This window comes from Anabrus simplex, chromosome 11 (genome assembly GCF_040414725.1).
Source record: "Anabrus simplex isolate iqAnaSimp1 chromosome 11, ASM4041472v1, whole genome shotgun sequence".
NCBI classification, from domain to species: Eukaryota; Metazoa; Arthropoda; class Insecta; order Orthoptera; family Tettigoniidae; genus Anabrus; species Anabrus simplex.
In genome coordinates this window covers 87,226,992-87,250,435 of record NC_090275.1, presented here as the reverse complement: position 1 = coordinate 87,250,435, position 23,444 = coordinate 87,226,992, and the positions used below count along the sequence as shown (strand labels likewise).

At 39.2% G+C, this 23,444-nt stretch overlaps 1 protein-coding gene across 4 annotated transcripts in view; it reads right to left on the bottom strand.

The window, feature by feature from the left end:
* The window catches only part of LOC136883507 (fatty acid synthase), an 830,097-nt gene that overhangs the window by 195,881 nt on the left and 610,772 nt on the right, over nucleotides 1-23,444 (bottom strand). For all 4 annotated transcript variants that reach the window (XM_068229677.1, XM_068229680.1, XM_068229678.1 and 1 more), the window contains 2 exons: nucleotides 13,945-14,124; nucleotides 6,237-6,416 (listed from right to left, as the gene is read on the bottom strand). In XM_068229677.1, coding sequence (XP_068085778.1) covers nucleotides 6,237-6,416; nucleotides 13,945-14,124 — 360 coding nt within the window. The remainder of the gene's footprint in view (nucleotides 1-6,236; nucleotides 6,417-13,944; nucleotides 14,125-23,444) is intronic.

Here is a 23,444-nt window from a genome sequence, read left to right as displayed (position 1 = left end):
GTTGGGTTAACAGTGGCACCCGTGTGCAGCACCGGCTCCCAAACCCCATAGAACCCATGTTCCTACGGATTGTCCACCGGGAGACGTGTCTAGCACGGCCTGTGTTGAATTGAGTCGTGATTTGTTGCACGGTTACCCGTCTTTCACTATTGACAATCCGTCTCAGATGTCGCCGGTCATGGTCATCGAGGGTGGCTGGACAGCCGGTCGTTCGTCTGTTGAGGATGGTGACACCCGTATTCAACCATTCACGATACACTCTGGACACGGCTGATCGTGTAAATGAAAAATTCTAAATTCCCATGGAGGGAATTAGATATTTTTCACCAATAGAGCATGTCAAAAACATATCAGATGTAAGGCTTTTCAGGCGTTTGCTCTATTAACCAGCGTTTCATCTTAGGTCTGACACTAGACTCTTCAGAGTAGGATGTGTCAGACCTTACCCTTTTCTCTTCACCTGCATACACCCAGCGTCAGTGGGTAGGGTCTGACACATCCCACTCTGAAGAGTCTAGTGTCAGACCTAAGACAAAACACTGGTTAATAGAGCAAACACCTGAAAAGCCTTACATCTGATATGATCGTGTAAAGCCGAATTCCCGCACCACTTCCGAAAGCGCACTTCCCATCCATCGGGCACCGACCACCATACCCCGTTCGAACGGTGTCAGCTCACGACGACGTTCCATGTTACACCTGTCACAAGCACAGTCACAGCTCACAAGGTCTCCTATACAACTGCCGCTGGCACAGGGGGTGTGTGGTGTGCAGACAACACACCTGCGCATCAGTGCTCTGCTATCCCATGACATTTGCTCAGTCAGTGTACATCTAACCTATACAGGTATAGTAGACCAGCAGATCATAATGCTTTTATCATTTCGACACACACTTCATCCACTCCACTGCTTTTCCTATTTTCATTTGTTTGACAGCAGTTTCTACCTCTTCCATTGTGATTCTTGGATTGTGTCTCCTCACAGTCTACTAATACTGTCTCGTCTTCACCCCTTCTCACATCCAGGAGTTCATCAAAGTAATCCTTCAATCTATTCCTCATCTGCTCTTGTTGTGTTATTATCTCTCCTTTCTTCCCTTTTGTCAATCAATCGATCAATACTGATCTGCATTTAGGGCAGTCGCCCAGGTGGCAGATTCCCTATCTGTTGTTTTCCTAGCCTTTTCCTAAATTATTTCAAAGAAATTGGTAATTTATTAAACGTCTCCCTTGGTAAGTTATTCCAATCCCTAACTCCCCTTCCTATAAATGAATATTTGCCTCAGTTTGTCCTCTTGAATTCCAACTTTATCTTCATATTGTGATCTTTCCTACTTTTATAAACGCCACTCAAACTTATTCGTCTACTAATGTCATTCCATGCCATCTCTCCGCTGACAGCTCGGAACATACCACTTAGTCGAGCAGCTCTTCTTCTTTCTCTCAATTCTTCCCAACCCAAACTATGCAATATTTTTGTAATGCTACTCTTTTGTCGGAAATCGTCCAGAACAAATTGAGCTGCTTTTCTTTGGATTTTTTCCAATTCTTGAATCAGGTAATCCTGGTGAGGGTCCCATACACTGGAACCATACTCTAGTTGAGGTCTTACCAGACTTATATGCCCTCTCCTTTACATCCTTATTACAACCCCTAAAACCCTCATAACCATGTGCAGAGATCTGTACCCTTTATTTACAATCCCATTTATGTGATTACCCCAATGAAGGTCTTTCCTTATATTAACACCTAGATACTTACAATGATCCCCAACAGGAACTTTCACCCCATCAACGCAGTAATTAAAACTGAGAGGACTTTTTCTATTTGTGAAACTCACAACCTGACTTTTAACCCCGTTTATCAACATACCATTGCCTGCTGTCCATCTCACAACATTATCGAGGTCACGTTGAAGTTGCTCAGAATCTTGTAAATTATTTATTACTCTATAGAGAATAACATCATCCGCAAAAAGCCTTACCTCCGATTCCACTCCTTTACTCATATCATTTATATATATAAGAAAACATAAAGGTCCGATAATACTGCCTTGAGGAATTTCCCTCTTAATTATTAAAGGGTCAGAAAAAGCTTCACCTACTCTAATTCTCTGAGATCTATTTTCTAGAAATATAGCAACCCATTCAGTCACTCTTTTGTCTAGTCCTATTGCACTCATTTTTGCCAGTAGTCTCCCATGATCCACCCTATCAAATGCTTTAGACAGGTCAATCGCGATACAGTCCATTTGACCACCAGAATCCATGACATCTGCTATATCTTGCTGGAATCCTACAATTTGACCTTCAGTGGAATAACCTTTCCTAAAACCGAACTGCCTTCTATCGAACCAGTTATTAAGTTCACAAACATGTCTAATATAATCAGAAAGAATGCCTTCCCAAAGCTTACATACAATGCATGTCAAACTTACTGGCCTGTAATTTTCAGCTTTATGTCTATCACCCGTTCCTTTATACACAGGGGCTACAATAGCAACTCTCCATTCATCTGGTATAGCTCCTCCGACCAAACAATAATCAAATAAGTACTTAACCCATTGTCTTTAGTATATCCCCAGAAATCTGATCAATTCCAGCCGCTTTTCTAGTTTTCAACTTTTGTATCTTATTGTAAATGTCATTGTTATCATATGTAAATTTTAATACTTCACTGGCCTCAGTCTCCTCCTCTAACTCGACATTTTCCTTGTAACCAACAATCTTTACATACTGCTGACTGAATACTTCTGCCTTTTGAAGATCCTCACATACACACTCCCCTTGTTCATTAATTATTCCTGGAATGTCCTTCTTGGAACCAGTTTCCGCCTTAAAATACCTATACATACCCTTCCATTTTTCACTAAAATTTTTATGACTGCCAATTATGCTTGCCATCATGTTATCCTTAGCTGCCTTCTTTGCTAGATTCAATTTTCTAGTAAGTTCCTTCAATTTCTCCTTACTTCCACAGCCATTTCTAACTCTATTTCTTTCCAGTCTGCACCTCCTTCTTAGTCTCTTTATTTCTCTATTATAATAAGGTGGGTCTTTACCATTCCTTACCTCCCTTAAAGGTACAAACCTGTTTTTGCATTCCTCAACAATTTCTTTAACCCCATCCCAGAGTCTGTTTACATTTTTATTTACCGTTTTCCACCGATCATAGTTACTTTTTAGAAACTGCCTCATGCCTGCTTTATCAGCCATATGGTACTGCCTAATAGTCCTACTTTTAAGACCTTCCTTTTTATCACATTTATTTTTGACTACGACAAAAACAGCTTCATGATCACTAATACCATCTATTACTTCAGTTTCCCTATAGAGCTCATCTGGTTTTATCAGCACCACATCCAGGATATTTTTCCCTCTGGTTGGTTCCATCACTTTCTGAATCAGCTGTCCTTCTCATATTAACTTATTTGCCATTTGTTGATCATGCTTCCTGTCGTTCGCATTTCCTTCCCAATTGTCATTGGGCAGATTCAGATCTCCCGCTACAATCACATTTCTTTCCATGTCGTTTCCCACATAGCCGACTATCCTATCAAATAATTCCGAATCCACGTCAGTGCTACCCTTTCCCGGTCCGTACACTCCAAATATATCAAGTTGCCTATTATCTTTAGAAATGAGCCTTACACCTAGAATTTAACGTGTATCATCTTTAACTTTTTCGTAGCTTACAAATTCTTCTTTCACCAGAATGAATACTCCCCCTCCCACCATTCCTATCCTATCTCTACGATACACACTCCAGTGCCGTGAGAAAATTTCTGCATCCATTATATCATTTCTCAGCCATGATTCAACTCCTATTACAATATCTGGTAAATATATATCTATTAAATTACTTAATTCTATTCCTTTCTTTACAATACTTCTACAGTTCAACACTAACAATTTTATGTCATCTCCACTTGATTTCCAGTTCCCTGTTCCCTTATCACCGCTCCCTAGGCCACCCTGTTTCCCTGAATGTACCTCCCTATTACCCTTCCAAACAAATTTCCTAACTTATACGTACCACTGCGGTTTAAGAGAAGGCCATCAGAGCGCAGATCCCTATCTCCTGCCTTTGCCTGCTTTGTGTAAGACTCTTATCTTTTCTCTTCCACCTCACAAGTTCATAGAGCATCCTTTTACTGTTCTCCACATTTCCTTCATATTCTCGTGTAAAGCCTTACCAGTTTTTCTTCCTTTCTTCACTTACGGCTTTCTTATACCTTCTTTTCCTGATACTTTCTTCCATTTTATCCCCATTTCATACTTGCCATGCTTTCTTTATTTTTCACCACTTCCTATGCTCTCTCATTCAGAAGAGAATGGAATCCACTGAAAATCAAGTCTATTGTTGTCACATGAAGAAGAAATCTGATGTAGCCAAAACACATGATGAATAGTCAGGAAATCAAACTAGAAGATCAACTTTTGTATCTGGTAGTCCTGCTAGATGAACACCTAAATTTTAGGCCACATTTCAATTAAAGAAAACCTTAAATCAGATCACTTTCTTAAATGCATTTCATGCAGGCCATTGTGCAGACTTGACTCGGAAGTACTCCACATTATGTATTACACAGCCTTGCTCTACTGATACTGTATTGTTCCCCATAATTTTGTTCTACACACGCAAAGCAGTGGGCTAAGGAAAATCTTCAGCAGATTCAGAAAGAAAATTTCCTTTAAAATTAACGTGCTTATCGCACAATATCTATAAAAAAAACAGCACTTGCATCAGTGGAGCCTCTGTTGTCATCTGCCATAGGAAAATCTGAACTGACATTGGTGAAGAAGAAAAACGCCAGAACATCTCCTCAAAACCATTGTGGAAAAACAGTGTCACTTCCTGTAATCCAGTCATCATAGTATCTTAATATTAATTAAAGTGTTAGTTGCTTAGCAACCTAGAATGTTTTGTGGGTTAGGGTAAGCCTTTGCCTGAAATTACTGGAGTGATCATTTAATGATTCGATTTTATGATTACTCAAAGTTGGCTGTACGTAGAGACCTATCAATGTCTCATGATTCACTGGCAGGTAATCCTGGAGAGAATAAATCAGAAATGAAGCAAAATGGTCCAGTACAAAGGATGAATTTGTCAAAACTGTTTTTAATAAACTCTTAATGTATAGACAATTATGTACTCCAAAACTGAATAAAATGTACATTTGTTTTAAGGAAGTGTCATAATCTTCACATGCTGTTGCAAAGCATCCGGGATAATAGCAAAAAAGTAGTGATGTAGCGTTTTTTTATCAATTTAATGTTAATGTGTGCATAAAATATTAAAGTCAGTACAGTAATTGCATGCTCCCATGCTTCCATTCATCATCCATTTCATCATCATCATCATCATCATCGTCACTAGTGAAAGAATCACCTCATCGCCATCTTCCCATAGAATATTATCCTCAGTTCCATTAAGTGAATAGCATTGTCTGGCATCATACTGTGTGACCCATGACACAGGCTTTTTTTTTCTCCGGTTACTTGTTTAAAGTCTCATTAACACATCAAAGGTTTTGGCAATGGAAAGAAGGGAAAGGGAAAGTAGGAGCTTTGACCTTAATTAAGGTACAGCCTCAGTATTTGACTGGTGTGAAAATGGGAAACCACGGAAAACCATCTTCAGGGCTGCCAACAGCGGGATTCGAACCCACTATCTCCCGAAAGCAAGCTCACAGCTGTGCGACCCTAACCGCATGGCCAACTCACTCCATCCATGACAGTACATCCGTAACAACACAGGAAAAACTATTCGAATCAGGGGAAGTTAAGCAAACCACATGAAAATTCTGATCAGCAGGTTGCCTACCAAACTTATAGTGCAAGGGCTCACTGTTCAAAGAGAAGCAGTACCAACCTTATTTCAAATAATGTGCGCATCCCAGTTTTTCTTAGCTGAATTCCAGAGGGGGGAGGGGGAATGTAGGGAATATTTGCTATATATGGTATTTGAAGGTGGCAGTGTACGAAGATGTGGAGATTGTCCTCATCCTTTCATGTTTTCTTTCTATTTCTCCCTCTTCTCACTCTGACCTGTCACTGTGTTTTTGCTGTCATGTGCCACTTTTTATATTCCTTCATATATATATATATGACTTGATTTTCACTTGCTTGTTCCTTTCCATTATGGATAGTAGAAGCCTTTACCTTCATGACCTGCATGGCTTTGCTCGGCTTTGCTTTTATCACTAAAACATTATCAAAATGTTCCTACTTACCTCAGGGAAATGTTCCCTAATGTATTCCCTTTTCTCTTTAGTTCCAACTGTAGTGAAAATAGTCAGTCCATAATGCAGGGCTACATTGATGGCTGACAGTCCAATTCCACCAGTACCAGAATGAATGAGTACAGATTCGCCTCTCTTGATGCGTCCACACACGAGGAAGGCATATAGAACCTGAAACATAGAAGAACAATTGAACACTTACTACAGTTTCAATGGAAGTTTTCCCTCCACATAGGGTTGGCATCAGGAAGGGCATCCTGCCATAAAACAGGGCAATATCCACATGTGTGATACAATTCACACCTACAACCCCACAGGTGTTGGAAAAGTAGAAGTAGAAGAAGGACGTACTCCCTTCAGCTGGGAAAATGCAAGAAAGCTAACTATTTCATCATGTCTTCAGAACTGACAAATGCAAGCTGATACGACTGATAAAAGATGAAAGGGAAACAAGGGAAATGAGCAAAGAAGATTATTCTAGACGAGGAACCACCATCAGTGGTTTGAACTCCACAATATGGTAACTCTGATTTTTGTTTTGCTAGAGGTTTAAAGCTACACAAACACACCGAAGGATTTTGGTGTTGGTAGAATGGCAAAAGGCTATGACTGGGAAGATAGTGGACATGGCCTTGATTAAGGTACAGCCCCAACAATTGCCTAGTGTGAAAATATGAAATCACAGAAAACCTGTACAGGATGGTTGCCGAGCTGTACTTCCTGCAACTTCTCTTTCATGGTGCCTTAGCATTTTCCCTGAAATGGGCAAATTTCTTGCTCTGACACTATCAAACCATTCTCAAACAATTTTGTTTATTTCCTCATTCCCAGTTACTCTGAGTTTTCGTTTCACTGCTCCGCTTCCCTGTAACCAATCTTTCATTTCATTCCACCTTTTTCTTAAGGATGTAGTAGACTTGTGTTTTTCCAATCTTAAACTTTGCTACGATCTGCTTAACAGACAATTTTTGTGTTCAAATCTAAAACCATGCATTTCTTTCCTTCTATCACATTTAAAATTACACTCTAACAGCAGCACAAAGTTCCGTGATTGCTAACTGTAAGCTCACTAAATCTGTGACCTTTCTACAAAAACTGTTAAGCAAGTAGTGTCCCCACCCTCCTAAATTCCTGTGTTTCGTTAGTCAACGACTCATAGGGTTACGCTCACATTGCAACAAAATTAGATAAGGGACGAAGGAAGTCTGTAAGTTTCCTACCACAAGTTTTTGTATTTCCGGATTCTTATAGTAAAGGATGCTCAAACCACATGGAATATCCATGTCATAGTCAACAGATAAAGTTGCCGCCTTACAACCGATAGTCCGATTTCATTTCCTAGCCGAATGCTATCTTGGCCATCTTAGATACATTCAAAATCCACGTACTAGAAAGGGTTAGGAAGGAAATTTATTTACGTTTTTCTATTATAGTCCCAAAATTTCCTTTCGTTTCCGCGCCAGACAGGTTCTGCTAAATACAGGTAAATTTACATGAATATTAAACCATAATTCACGAGACCAGGAAAATTTTCCAACATGGACAGTTTTCTGGTTCATAATGGTTCTGCTAAAGGCAGGTGAGTGAAATAAATATATGATAAGCAGAACGGTGGATACAAAAAACGAGAGACTGAGACATGAGAATGTGAGAGAACTTCTGAAAGAGGAATCTTTGCAAGAGAGAATAGAGAAATGAAAACTAAAGTGGTATGGACATGTCTGATGAACGGAGGACTCAAGGATATCCAGGAGAATGACAAGAAAGAAGGGGCGGAAAGAGGTCAAGGGGAAGATCAAGAGACAGATGACTGAAGAGTACAAAGGGTTGTGTTGCTGGAACAGAGCGTTGATGGAGACTTAGTGAAATGATAGGTAATGATGGAGCGACTTACATTCCATACAGACCTGGCAAGTGGCTGGGAGCTGTGCTAGATCACGATGACGATGACAATGAGATCAAAAGGAAAAAAAGTAACTTAAGAAGACTTGGATTTAGGCTTTTTGCAAGTTGCTTTACGTCGCACCAAGACAGACAGGTCTTATTGCGACGATGGGACAGGAAGGAGCTAGAAGTGGAAAGGAAGAGGCTGTGGCCTTAATTAAGGTACAGCCCTAGCATTTGCCTGGTGTGAAAGTGGGAAACCACAGAAAACCATTTTTGGGGCTGCCGACAGTGGGGTTCGAACCCACTATCTCCAGAATACTGGATACTGGCCACAATTAAGCAACTGCAGCTATCGAGCTTGGTGAATTCAGGCTTTTCGCTGACATACATTTAGAGTCACAGAGTCGGGAGAAGAAAAACAAGATGAGTACATTCAGAACTGTGGTTTACTGTCCTGGTCAGCCTTACAGACAGTGAAGATATCAAGTCATTTGCAGGAAAATAGGAACATGAAAAGGAACTCATAATAGGACACACAGAATGACAGATCAGGGTGGAAAGAGGGAGCAACAGAAAGACAACACAAGGACAAGCATTGAAACACAAAAGAAGGAGAAAAATCTCCACATCTTCATATTGATGGGCTCTCACCTCTCACTGCATTCCTTTCTTCTCAACCCCCTGACAACCTTGTCTCTCATTCACAGCTTCACCATGAAGACAGGCATCGACACTCACTACAGGACCATTTCGACAGATGTTTGGTCTTGTTGTGGGGGATGTAGGATAAGAAGAGAGTTCCACGCTGATCATGACGATGATGATGATAATTATAAAATATTAATCATATGACAAAGCCTCCATGCCTCAGCTGGCAGCACGCCAGCCTCTTGCCGTTGGGTTCTATAGTTCAAATCGCGGTCACTCCATGAGAGATTTGTGCTGGACAAAGCAGAGGTAGGACAGGTTTTTCTCCAGACACTCCAGTTTTCCCTGTCATCTTTCATTCCAGCAGCACTCTCCAATATCATTTCATTTCATCTGTCAGTCATTAATCATTGCTCGAGCCCTGCGTGGATATCCATGAAGTTAGTGTCTTGGCGGATACAAACTGTATGACAGTGCGGATTATTTTGCTGATAATTTCTAAATAATAAAGTTTATCGATTTTCACTCAGGTATCCTCTTATTTTTGCTTGTGGTTAGGCGACCTTTGACACTGAATTGGGAGGAGGGTGATGTATAAAGAGCCTTGAGTCCATAAAGCCGTAAATCTAACCTAAGATTGGCTCCTGCCAACAATTAGTGGAAGGAAGGAACGAATGTTCCGAAAGAGAACCTCTCAATATGTGGGTAGTTGTCGCAAAAGGAAATTCCCCATAAATCTGTCACAGTAGCGGGTCTGGTGCCAGGTGTCAGGCCTATTGTACTATGTTAACAGATATATCCATTTCAATACCTTTGGTGTAATATAGTTCAATATTTACAATATCTGCGGGTGCAAATGGGGATATTATTCTGTATATCTGCACGGGGCTCTAATCATTGCCCAGAGGAGTGCGACAGGCTTCGGCAGTCGGCACAATTCCTATCCTCATTGCTAGATGGGGGCTTCATTCATTCCATTCCTGACCTGGTCAACTGACTGGAAACAGACTGAGGATTTTCATTTAAATCATATGATTTCAGCCACTACTTCAAGGCATTTTCATTTGACACCATCTCAGATGCCAGCATGTCAATTTCGATGTTCCATTTTACTCCACCAGACAGCAGAGAAATGAATAACTGTTCAGCACTCTATGGCTGAGTTTTACTTAATTTTGTGGTTGAGCACTAAATGTGTCACCAGGTGTCAATACTGAACACCATGGAGTGTTCAATAGATCTTAGAATTTGGAAGCCAACCTTCTACCACTGATACACAGAGAGAACTGCACGGTGGACAAAAGTAGGAAAAGGAAGAGAGGAAAAGATAAAGATAAAAGCAGTTGGACAAAAAAAAAGAAAAGGTTACGACCATGAGACAAATACAGAAAGAGGAAGCTAACAACAGCATACGAGATAGGATGGCCGCAGCATTTCGCACAACACACGACCTGTACAAGGAAAAAGCAATTTCAATGCAAGCTAAACTCACACATACAACACGGTGATTAAACCCAAATATCTCTATGGAAGTGAATGCCTCCGAGTTACTGGAAAGGCTGGTATGAGAGAAACTTAGAAGTTTGAGAGGAAGATCCTTTGAAAGATAATGAGCCCAAAGATCGTGGCTGGACAATATAGGTTGCGAACACGAGAGGAACTATATCAGAAAACCGAACAAATGATGGAATCCATCAAGAAGTGACAACTCAACTTCTATGGGCACCTGTTAAGAATGGAAGACGAGCGGTCCACTAAGAAAATTTTTGCCATACTTGATAGTAGACCTAACACATGTGGTAAGTGGTTCAGGGAGGTCAGGAAGGATCTGAAAAAAATTGGACTAAACCGTGAAGATATTGTTAACAGAACAAAGTACCGACACCAGATCAGTAACGTCAAGGGCTTTTGTGAAGAAGAACAGCAGAATAGTGGGTGGACAGCAGAAAGGAGACAGGCTGTCAGAGAGAGAACGCAACGATACTGGGCAGCAAAGAAAGCTTCTAAAAATATGTAAACATTGCTTATTGTGGTCTTTAATGGCTGTAAACATTAAAAAAAAAAAAGGCAGAAAGAGAATAGTAACCCAAGAGGTCATTATAAATAAAGATAAAAACAGATGAAAAAAGAATAGGACCAAAGGACAAATACAGAAAGAGAACAGGAACCCAGTGGGTCAATATGTCATGGAAATATAGTGAAAGAATGAATATTGAATTTTCACGACCGCACTGTAATCGAAAGCGACTTTCAACCTATTAGGTCGCGTTATGTACATTTAGTATGTGTAGAAGAGATGTTAAGTACAGAAAAAAATGGCCAACCGGACACCAGTGGGATCCGAACCCACAACCTCCCGATTTCGCGTTGGTTGCTCTACCAATTGAGCTATGGTGGCCTAGGTCATCCTTGTTCTGTTGGAAAGGATCTAAGCTACAGGTCTGGCACTACTGCCATTGCACCGTAGAGTGCGTTCAAGTCGCCCGTTGTGGGCCAAGTAAATGAATACTGAATTTTCACGACCACATTGTAATCAAAACCGATTTTCAACCTATTAGGTCGTGTTATGTAGATTTAGTACGTGTAGAAGAGATGTTAAGTACAGAACAAAAATCGCCAACTGGACACCGATTGTCATACCTGCCAACTTTTAGAACCCCAAAATAGGAAGATTTTTTAATTCTTGGATTTCATCACATATATTCCACCATGGTCTAGGTGAAAAAAGGTCAGGATAAAAGGCATACATATCTACAGTTACAATGCGAATTGACCATTAAATTTAAAATCTTAAGCTAAGAAAACAAAAATGGTTACAAGAAAATGTACCAAATCATTCTCATTTATGACACATACATTTCTCTTCATAAAATTAATCATTAATATATTTGTCACACCGATACACGCAACAAAATGCACAATACCGTATTTTCTCGCGTAATTAACGCACTGTTTGAGGAAAATACAGGCGTAAATTACTGAAGGAATTCAGATATTAATAAATTATTTACAATTCATTTACATGTAAAAGATACATCAAATGTAATATAAACAAAATTGGTTCAACTCATTTGCGGTTATCGTCATTTGGCGTAAAATTCCGGCGTGAGATTTTTTCTATAAAGTCAAATAGGGTACATCAGGTAGGTTAGACACGTGGGTTTGAAGTACCGACACTGGAAAATATTCTTCCCATCACGAGCTGACAATACGACCTGAACTGAAATAAACATGAACTAATAAAAGTACAATTCATGTAATGTCATAACAATGACATACCGGCATAAAAAGAAAACTATCCAACACAAGAAGAGCCGGGCATCGAAGGAGGGACCCTGCTACAGTACCCTAAACCGTTCGTATCCAATCTTGTACAAGTGACGTGTCCATCCACCCTTTTTCTTGAATACGAACGTGGATCACTCGCGAAAATTTTGCTTTCGGCATTGTTTTTCGTTTAGGAACAATGTAAGGTGCAAGCTTTCTGCCATCAGCTGTTACAGCAAGAATTGCAGTACATCGTGTTTTGCTTCCGGTAGCGCGTACGATAACACTATGTTCCTTTCTTATCGATTGTTCGACTTTGTGGCATATGGAAACTGATTGGCGTCTGAGCTGTGGTTCCTATAAGGGAGATCAAATCGCTTCTCAATCACAAAACGATGAAAATGGTTGAAATCATACGTCATTTTTTGGCATAATGTTGTTTTTCATCGAAGAGAAAGTCCATTTCTCTCCATAAAATTAATCAAGCCTTGGCTAACCTTCAAATCCGAGACACTGATTCCATATGCAGCGGCTATTTCTCATTCTTTAAAATACAGCATTTCGCGAGAAACGGCTTATCCAGCGTTGCGTAACAAAATCATATATTTAAGCAGATCCTCCTCTACTTGCGGAAACTAGCCGCTTTTTGGTCCGCGAAATGCTTTGCGAGCGAGACTTGTTGGCCGTTTGAAGTGCACTTCTGTTACAGCGGTAGCGCACGTTTCATTTGGACACTGAATACTTGCTGCCCGTTGTCCTATTCCCCTATGTTTCTGCGTAACTGATCACCACGAGTCTGTATGATGCAGTATTACTCGAATACTGTGGACTGAAACATTTTTGAGATCACAGAATGTCCCGTACCCGAAACACTCGTAAAACTAGTGCAGTGGGATTTCCTGCCGACTATTAACAGCATGTTGCCCTGTATTTGGAATGCCCGCTTTCGCAATAGGAAGCCTGCTACTTGAGTAGTTTATATCTATATTTCGAAACCCACCCGGAGCTGCGTGATGGGAATGTTCGAAGTTGTGGGTGCATTAAATAGGCCTACGTCAACATTTCTTTTTCTCCATTTTGGTCCCAAAAATATTGGGATGCGTAAATTATGCAAGGGTATTAATTACGCGAGAAAATACGGTAGTTTCCTTTATTAGACGGTAAAATTAACGGAAATTTATAGGTATTTCTGAACACTTGGGAGATAACGTTTGTTATATTATTTTACCATAACGAGAAAAGAAAATACCAGAAACCGTCATCGACTCAACCCCCTTAAAAACATTCAACTCATTAACATTATGCATTTAAAAAAGCGAAACTACCACATACAAAACATATGTCCCATACATTATTAACATACGACTTTGACAGAAAGGGGAGGGGGGGGGGGGAAGCAAAGAAATGCAAGAAAAAACACGTGGCCTACAACTCCGACGAGACTACGCACAGAAACGATGTTAACAGCGCGCGAACAATACAATAACAAACTCATTCTTTCGACCCGATTAACTGAGTCGCTACCGCGCGCTAGCCTGTCTTGCTTGCAGGACGATTGGCCCATACACGAAGGCGAAGGACGAAACACTCACGAAATAAAGCATCAAATAAATACGCTTGAAAATGAGGTTTCGTAAATTACACAAGCACATAAGAATTTATCCTTGATCCTAGGGGAAGAGTATTGGCCGTAGTAGAGGTTATATTGGTCAAAAATAGGAAGAAGTAAAAATAAATCGGAAAATCGGAAGACGAGTTAAAAACCGGAAAGTTTCCGGGTAAATCGGAAGGGTTGGCAGGTATGGATTGTGTATTCGGATCCCCCTGGTACTAAATGTATGTAACACGACCTAATAGGTTTAACGTTGGTTTTGACAGTGAAAGAAGTCACACTTACAGTTGAGTAGACAACAGGCACTGTAGCAGCATCTTCCAAGCTCCAGCTGTCTGGAATTTCCCACATGAGGAGAGGTGACTCCTTCTTGACAACATTAGCTATGGCACCAGTGGTAATTATACCCATTACCCTTTTCCCACTGCTGGTACGTCCAGTAAATTCCATACCACAGACACAGTCCTGAAAAAGCATTACATATGTATCTTAATGCAGAAATTATGATGATCCAGCAACTTATATTATTAAACATGTTGTCATCAGAACTCCTCCTAAATTTCAGTACTAATATGAGCAAATTTACATCATAATTTTTTAATAATATGTTGATTGCAACTAATTGTTACAATTTTCATAACTGAATTACTGATTTATGTCAAAAAAATGTTAATTTATATGAATGAATATATGTACTATGCAGAACTGTACAAGTCTGTATATAAAATAAGAGTTTTTACTGTACATTGCTCAGAATTAAAAAAGAATGGTATTTCTGTATTGGTCATGTCCACAATAATAAGGAAATGCACTTTTTAGTTTACCATCATGTCTGTCTCTCTGTCTTACTGTACGAGCATCACGAAACAAAATGGCAGACAAGAACTTAATGAAATCGGTATGTAAATTTGAGGAATAATGCACTACAATATAGGCTATAAATAATTTTATTCATGCTGAGTGAAATGGTAGTTTAGTGGAAGGCCTAAAATTCAGTTCTCAAAAATCTTATCAGTGGTCCTATCAATAAATACTACATAACTAAAGTTATAAAGATTTGAATTTGGGATCATTTGTGTCTTATACACATTTACTACACCAGCTATGATTACAGAGATATCCATGAATTTCAATTTTTGTTGCTAAGGCCATATCAATGCTGAGCCATGAGAAAATAGGCAAACATAATTGAATGAAAATTGGTATGTAAATTTGAAGAATAAAGCACAACAGTCTAGGCTATATATAACTTTATTAATGCTGGATAAAATGGTAGTTTAGGGGAAGGTGCCTAAAATTTAAATTTTAAATACTTATGTAAATATGCAATTTAATAAAATCTTATTTGCAACACGTACCGGTACTCAACTTCATCTAGAATTCTGTATACGATGTAGAATTCCATAGCATGGCACGGGTACACCAGCTAGTATATTTTAACAACTTGAAGTACCAACACAAGGTACTTTCATGTTTGGCATGCTTCTCATTTTAACATTCTCTGCTAGATATCACTGTTGGTAATGATAATGAAACAATCAAGCCTAACAGTCAGTGTAAATGATGAGAAAAGGGGATTGCACTGATGCATAGAGGCATCTGTTTGTGGTGAAAATTTTTGTCTAATTTAGTCATTTAAATAAAGTAAGTTTGGTCTATTTTTTGCTATTTTTATTTTATTTCATCAATAATTTCACTAAATTTTGTTTCCAATTTTCAGCAATAAAAGCTAAACCAAAAGATAGCTGATACCAATTTGCAGTAAAACAGTATGTACAGAAACATGAGACTTATGCTTCTGATGAAGACATACATTACATGCAGTATATCAAAACAAGGATGTTTGGAAACGAATTATCCTGACACTTTAACAAATGCTGCCTACATGAACTACCAAATAGATCCCTAAACACTGTGTATGGTTCAAGGTATTCTGATACTGAAAATTCTCATAAGATGGGAATTTGGTTTATTAGAAGAGAGTTCATTTTTTTAATCATATTTTATTATGCTTCTAGGGTCAAAAAGTGATTCCACATAATTTCGTCCATTTTCCTGCTTTTGTTTTGCTTAAAGGTAGATAGTTTTGCATTTTGAGACAAATTTGTAAAATTTCACAAAATTTTGCGATTTTGTAAAAATACAGGTGCCTCTACTGATACATCACATTTCTTCAAGTACATGACACCCTTCTACTTAGTAGACCTGGAACAGATACTACTTCTGCCGCTTTTCCCACACCTGTGGGGTTGCGGGTGTAAACTGTGTCACACATGTGGATTTGGCCCTGTTTTGCGGCCAGATGCCTTTCCTGACACCAACCCTGTGTGGAGGGAAGTAATCACTATTGCATGTTTCTGTGGTGTTTAGTAGTGTGGTGTGTTGTCTGAATATGAAGAGGGGAGTGCTGGGACAAACACAAACACTCAGTCCCTGGGCTACAAGAATTAATCAGATGAGATTGAAATCCCCAACCTGGCCAGGAATAAAACTCGGGACCCTCTGAACCAGTGGTGGTAGTGATTATTGTTTTAAGAGGAAGTAAATCTAGGCAACCATCCTCTCTATATAACACTAATCAGAGGGAAAAAATGAAAGGGATCCGACACTTCAAAAATTAATGTATCTGCCAAAAAAAGACAAAGGCCACGAAGGGCATGAAAAGGAAAGACTCTCTAGGCCTCGAGTGCAAAAATACCATCCGAGTCAGTAAAGAAAAAGAGCTGACCAAGGAGGTGCCTCTCCTCCTCCTCCTCCTCCTCCTCCTCATCATCATCATCATCATGGACCTGGGACAGATATAACAAAATCGTTTTATCATAATAGTTTTGGGAACACGACCACTGTAGAATGAAACCGAAGTTGCAAGAAAATAATAGTTGCAGTGCCGCTCTGCAGTTGCATTCTTCACCAGCACCAGTCAAGGCATGTTTCATAATTCATAATCTGTGCTTTGTCATTTGCATTTGTTGCATTTCTCGACACTGAACTTCTCTTCAGATTGTAGCTGCATTAGCCTTTTTGACAGTTGCACTTACTGCCCATAAAAATGTTGCATATATTATGTTTCAAAAATCCCCATAGTGCTACAGCTCTGATAACCCACTGCCGATTAAGTGACTGCTGCTCGGCTTGAAGGCCGCATAGTCAGTGCGATGAATTAGACTGGGGTTGCTGAAATACCATCACAGAGCTCCTCACTTGTTCTAATGTAAGTTGAGTGGACCATGAACCTGCCCTCAGAGTCAGGTGAAAATCCCTGACTTGGTCAGGAAGCAATCCCAGGATTTTCATGTAAGAAGTAGGTTTGCTACCTGTAGATCACAAGGCTGGCCATTGTGTTATGATATTTTTCCAGCACATATTTATTTAAATTCCTCTAAACCATGTTTCCAGATTATCTGAATAGGTAACACTTGTACTGAAGTTTAGACAAAGTGCCAAAAGACCAAACAGTAAACTTTCCCTAGGTTGCTGATGACTTCAGCCATATGTCACCACCTCATTGCTACCTGTATCGGTAGCAGTAACAGTTATTTTGCAACAGTGGGTTATAAAATGGCTGCCTGCATGCAACTGTTATGGAGGCAACAATTGAGTGAAATCAAGTGTTTTGCAGAGCACTACTACTCAGCACGGTTTATTGAACTACCGTCATAGAAGTTTGTCTCTACAACTTCCCAGTTAGTGCTGTCCTGTATTTATCAATGTTTATTATTCTTTTACTCATGTTATATCCACCGGATTGAAGTGAAATTTAGAAGACAAGCTCCGCTTTATGCTGCCATCTCACAGGCTTTCGTTAAACTCTATGGGAAAGGGGAAGCCCCAGAAGCTTTGAAGCAGTAGTTGCTTCATGCAAAAAGTTATTGTTTCTCTCACAGCAAGTGGGATGTTCAGGGATGCAGGAGGGATGGATATGCCATAAAGTACGATTCTGGAGTTAGAGGTGAACTGAGAAGCATTACAGAGCCCGAAGAAATTTACGGATATTTAACTGATGATTACAGTAGCCCAGAGATTTTTTACCTACTGAATGACCTGCACAAAGCAATTACCATTTCAAAAAGTCCAGGATTTTTCCTGGCAGATATAGCTGTGACTACAGAGTTCAAAGATGGCAGCTTCGTGCAACAATGCTTCATAAGTGCTTGTCATACAGTCGCATCAGCCGAGTGTTTGCAAATGTTTGGATGTATGAAATACACTTTCTTAGTGGGATATATTACTCTGGTATGTTGAACGTGATTTCAAAAGTAATGCTTAGTCTGTTGTAGTATTTCTGTAGCATGCATGTTATATTTTAATTGCATTTTATGTAAATGTGGCAAAGAGACATCTAGATCCATCTACTGATGCTATTCATGAAATGTTAGAACTTAATGATGAAAATTATATATATAACTGCTTACGATCAAAAATATGAGCTTCATTGATGTTTCCATATTGAACTGAGATCACAGAGATGAGATATCTATTAGGTTCAACCCATTCAATACTAATTATGTGTTGATGTTACTAATAACTTTTATTTAACATACACATCAGTGTTAAAATTTTATCAGGTATAAATTACATACCAAGTGATTCCGATAAGTTCCCGTTGTTCTGGTTGACGCATAGCATGTGCGAGTGTTTTAAATGACTCTTTACTTTGGAAGCCTGTCGGAGCCTTCTACTGAATGGATGCACAACATATCGAAGAACCTTCTTTTATTCTTTGAATAGTGAGAGACTGTATGCATATTTCAATGTGTCACTGAGCCAGATTTAATTATTATGCCGTTGCTCTTCTGTTATGGTGATTTACCTTAACACATGGTGTGAATGGATGGTTAAAGACTTTTAATGAACATATTTCAATGCGTATCCACAATAGTTTTGATTATTATGTCATTGCTTCTATATTTGTGATTTATTTTATGGCTGATGATGACATTTTAAATGTCGAAACCGGTCCCATGTTAAATAAAAGTTATTAGTAACATCAACACGTAATTAGTATTGAACAGGTTGAACCTAACAGATATCACATCTCTGTGTTTACGATCAGACAGACATAACTGCATTTTTAGCTTATTGTAGATACTATCATAATTTTGATCAGGAAATGCATAGTTATCTTTGAATCATACTCCATGACATGGAGTATTGTGGGTATATATACATTTGTTTGATTCATAGATAAATATGCATTTCCTGATCAAAATTATGATAGTATCTACAAAAAGTTAAAAATGTAATTATGTCTGTCTAATCCTAACCAGTCCTTTAGTGAAGGATCTTCAACTAGTGATAGTGAATTGGTGCATTTAAAGACACAAGAGAACCTTTTCCTTGATGTATCCATCTTGCACCACAGCACACAAACAACTCATTCAGTTCATAACATTTTTACAATCTGCTTTATGTTGCTCCGACACAGATAGGTCTTATGGCAACAATGAGATAGGAAAGGACTAGGAGCGCTAACGAAGCAGTCATGGCCTTAATTAAGATACAGCCACAGCATTTGCCTGGCACTTAATCATTAATTTTGTATTGTAAGCAGGGTGGAAAATTCAATCACTTGCAATTTCGACTGCATATTGTGCAGAAAATATTCAGTAACACTAATGGATCAACACCCGTTGAAACTATGGCAGCCACAGTGGTAGACCATTACCACCTGACCTGGTTCCAACACGTGCTGAAGTAGCGTTGGTCAATTGCTTTCAAAGTGACTCAAGTGCGAGCGACCAAAGTGCCAAGAGTAGTGGAAGCAGCGACGAAACTTTCTTATGATGTAGATGTTGATTCCCATAGGGAACCTAAAATATTTGTCCCGAATGAGTAAATTTATAATACCAATATAATGGTCCGTTATTGGACATTATAAATTTTCCAGCTAACTCATTCCTGGTTGCCTGCGTTTCGCCCTCGTGTGCTAAGTTAGGCTCGTCAGTTGGGACTTAGCACACCACCCAAGACGCAAGGCTAGTGCATACCGTGGAGGAAACTGCATAGGCTACTTGAAGCCACAAGCAGTGCCAATGCACTATGAGAGCTATGTCTCATTTTCAAAAATTGATGCCTGCCTGGCCATCAAATGATGTAGATGTTGATTCCCATAGGGAACCTAAAATATTTGTCCCGAATGAGTTAGCTGGAAAATTTATAATGTCCAATAACGGACCATTATATTGGTATTATAAATTTACTCATTCGGGACAAATATTTTAGGTTCCCTATGAGAATCAACATCTACATCATTTGATGGCCAGGCAGGCATCAATTTTTGAAAATGAGACATAGCTCTCATAGTGCATTGGCACTGCTGGTGGCTTCAAGTAGCCTATGCAGTGGCCTCCACGGTATGCACTAGCCTTGCGTCTTGGGTGGTGTGCTAAGTCCCAACTGACGAGCCTAACCTAGCACACGAGGGCGAAACGCAGGCAACCAGGAATGAGTTAGCTGGAAAATTTATAATGTCCAATAACGGACCATTATATTGGTATTAGAAACTTTCTTATGCAATGAGTGGGATGTTCGAGGATGTACAAGAAATGGATGTGAAGCAAAGTAGGAATCTGGCATTAAAGGTGAACTGCAAAACATTACACAGCCTGAAGTAATTTATGGATATTTTACTGATGATGAGCTGCGTGATCTAGTAGCTGAGCAAGCCAACTTGAATACTCAATGGAAAATCAACTCAAAGACACAAGCTGGAAAAATGAAAAGTAGAGAAAATGAATGGGTACCTCTGACCAAATATAAAATACAGCTCTTCTTAGCAATTCTGCTCTTAAAGGGAATAATTCATAAACCTAAATAACCTAAGCAATTATTTTTCCAGGAACTGTTTGTTGGCTACATAAATTTTTTAAAATTATGTTGGAAAAAAGGTTCTTTCTCCTTCTGAAGTTTCTATATTTTTCTGATAATAAGACATGTAATAAGGGAAGTACATCCAAAAATTTACAAAGTGAAACCAGTTTTCAATAATGAAAATCCACTGCCTGTTTTCCAGTAATTTGACCGGGTCAGGAATGGAATGAGTGAAGCCCTCATCTAGTGGCGACGATAGGAATTGTGCCGGGTACCCAAGCCTGTTGCACTCCTCTGGCGCAATGATTAATGAATGACAGATGTAATGATATTGGAGTATGTTGCTGGAATGAAATATGACAGGGAAAACCAGAGTACCTGGAGAAAAACCTGTCTCACCTCCACTTTGTCCAGCACAAATCTCACATAGGCTGACCGGGATTTGAACCATGGAACCCAGTGGAGAGAGGCCAGCACGCTACCACCTGAGTCGTGGAGGCTGTCTCTATTTACAATAATGTATTATCTACATTTAAAAATATATTCCAGCCAGCCGTATTTCTATAGACGTACGTCGACTGCTGTGGGAGGGTTGCTTAGGTTAGAAAGTATTCATTTCAGAGAAGAAATTCCATTTTTGGATGGAGTCTTTCAAACTATGTGAGGCAAGCAGAGGGGGTGTGTGGAATATACTTTGGTATACAGGTAGGCAGACAAAGCTGCTAGATGAGGTTTGTGGAAAGGACATATCTCAGTTCATTAAGTCATCTAAAATTGCATTTTTAGATGAAGACAATTTGAATAAGGGATATATTATTACTCTGGAGAATTATTACTGTAGCTCAGAGTTCTTTGACCTATTAAATGATCTGGATACTGATGCTGTTGGAACTGTTTGTCCTAACAGGAAAGGACTTCCTAAGGATATCATGGGGAAGAAACTAAAGGTAGTATTTTCTTTCAGGAACAAACTCATGGCTCTAAAATGGAGGGGCAAGAGAGATGCGTTCATGTTGAGCAGCACTCATGACAGAGAAATGTGAACAGTACAGGACAGAAAAGGTAAAAGAAAGGAAAATCTGTTAGTGTGCATCAAATACTATGATGACATGGTGGAGAAGTGTGTGAGTTGATTTAACTGACCAGTGCTTGGTAAGCGAGAGTATCATGAGGAAATGAATGAAATGGTAGCCTACTCTCACAAGATTTTTCACTATCCACTGAATATCACTGTACTCAATTAATTAATTTTGTTTCATAAGCTAGGGGGAAAATTAAATCACTTGCAGTTTCAATTGCATATTGTGCAGAAAATATGTAGTAATTTCAGTGGACCAATCCCTACTGAACTTATGCCAGTCAGGGTGGTTAGACCATTACCACCTGACCCAATAGGGCAGTTCTCTGGAAGGCATTTTCCAGACCTAAATCCTCCAACAAATACTAGGAAAAACGACAGCAGGAGGTGCGTGGTCTACGTTTCAAAGAAAGAGAGATGAGACACTCGGTACTGCTGCAACATCTGTGATGTTTTACTGTGCCCAGTCCTATGTTTCAGAATCTACATACTACTCAGAACTAAGCAGTAAGGTGTAAGTAGTGTTTAAAAAAACATAAATACTGTAGCGTGAAATGATCATATAACATGAATATGAAGTGCTGGGGTATTTACCTGGAGGAGCCTGTGTTTCGGTGAGGGAATCTTCAAAAAATAACACTTTCATTTCAATGCCTTGTCAGTATATCAGTTTTGGTTATTTTTCATTGTTAGCATTTATTCTATTACAATACAGTGCACAATATGTTGAATGATATATTCTGTACGATAGCTATAGTTGTTTTGCAATCTATGCACCAAGACCACCTAATTGCGCAGTAGGAAATGTGGCAATCTTTAAATGTTCACAACTGGGATATCCAATAATGTCCTATGAAGACATGGTCATTTTTAGAACCCTTATTTCTATTTGCACTATTTCAATAAGTTTTGTCACTGTGGCTGATGACCTTAGTGTTTTCATGTTTTCACCCTTTATTGTCATGACAAATCGTTGTTGTTGTTGTTGTTGTTGTTATTATTATTATTATTATTATTATTATTATTATTATTATTATTATTATTATTATTATTATTATTATTATTATTATTATTATTATTATTATTATCGTATGGCATTTATAAGCATAATCTGTAAAAATATACAATTAACATACAAATTAAAATATAGAGGTAATTAAACTAGAATGTCCAGCTTCGACAACCAGTCCACTGCACTTGGTGTCAATTCATGCAGAGTCCGTAAACCGTCCTTAAATGCTGACAGTGGACAGCTCTCAACAACATGAAGCAATGTCTGCTTCTCAGAACCACACTCACACGCAGCACTTTCACGATATCCCCACTTTTTCATCATATATCAGCACCTGCCGTGACCTCGTGACCTGTTCTGAAACGGTTGAGTTTTGACCACTCATGTCGAGGAAGATCGAAACCTGGCACTTTCTTCGTTGGGTCTTTAATCAGAAAGGCGTTGGTGGGTGGACATTGTTCCCATCGCTGTCTCCATTCTGCTGTTACACTGAATTTTTCATAGGAGTGTAGATCAGTCCAGAGTGGATTCCTGGATTTTAACCTCATCACAGGTGGATCTCGTAAGGCAAAAGTGAGTTCCTGTATGCAAAGGTCTTCTTGAGCAACTGTACTTTGGCTGCTTTTCTCCTCAGATCTGGAGGAGCAATGTTTGCTAAAACAGGCAGCCACTGAGTAGGAGTGGACCTCACTGTACCAGTAACAACTCTCATGGTTTCATTGAGCTGTACATCAATCTTGCTTGAATGTACGCTGTTTTCCCACACAGGAGCGCAGTACTCACCAGCCGAGTATACTAGAGAAAGTGAAGCAGTGCAAAGAGTGTTTGCATCTGCACCCCAGTTGCTGCCCGCTAGTTTATGCAATAGATTTACTCTTGTACTCA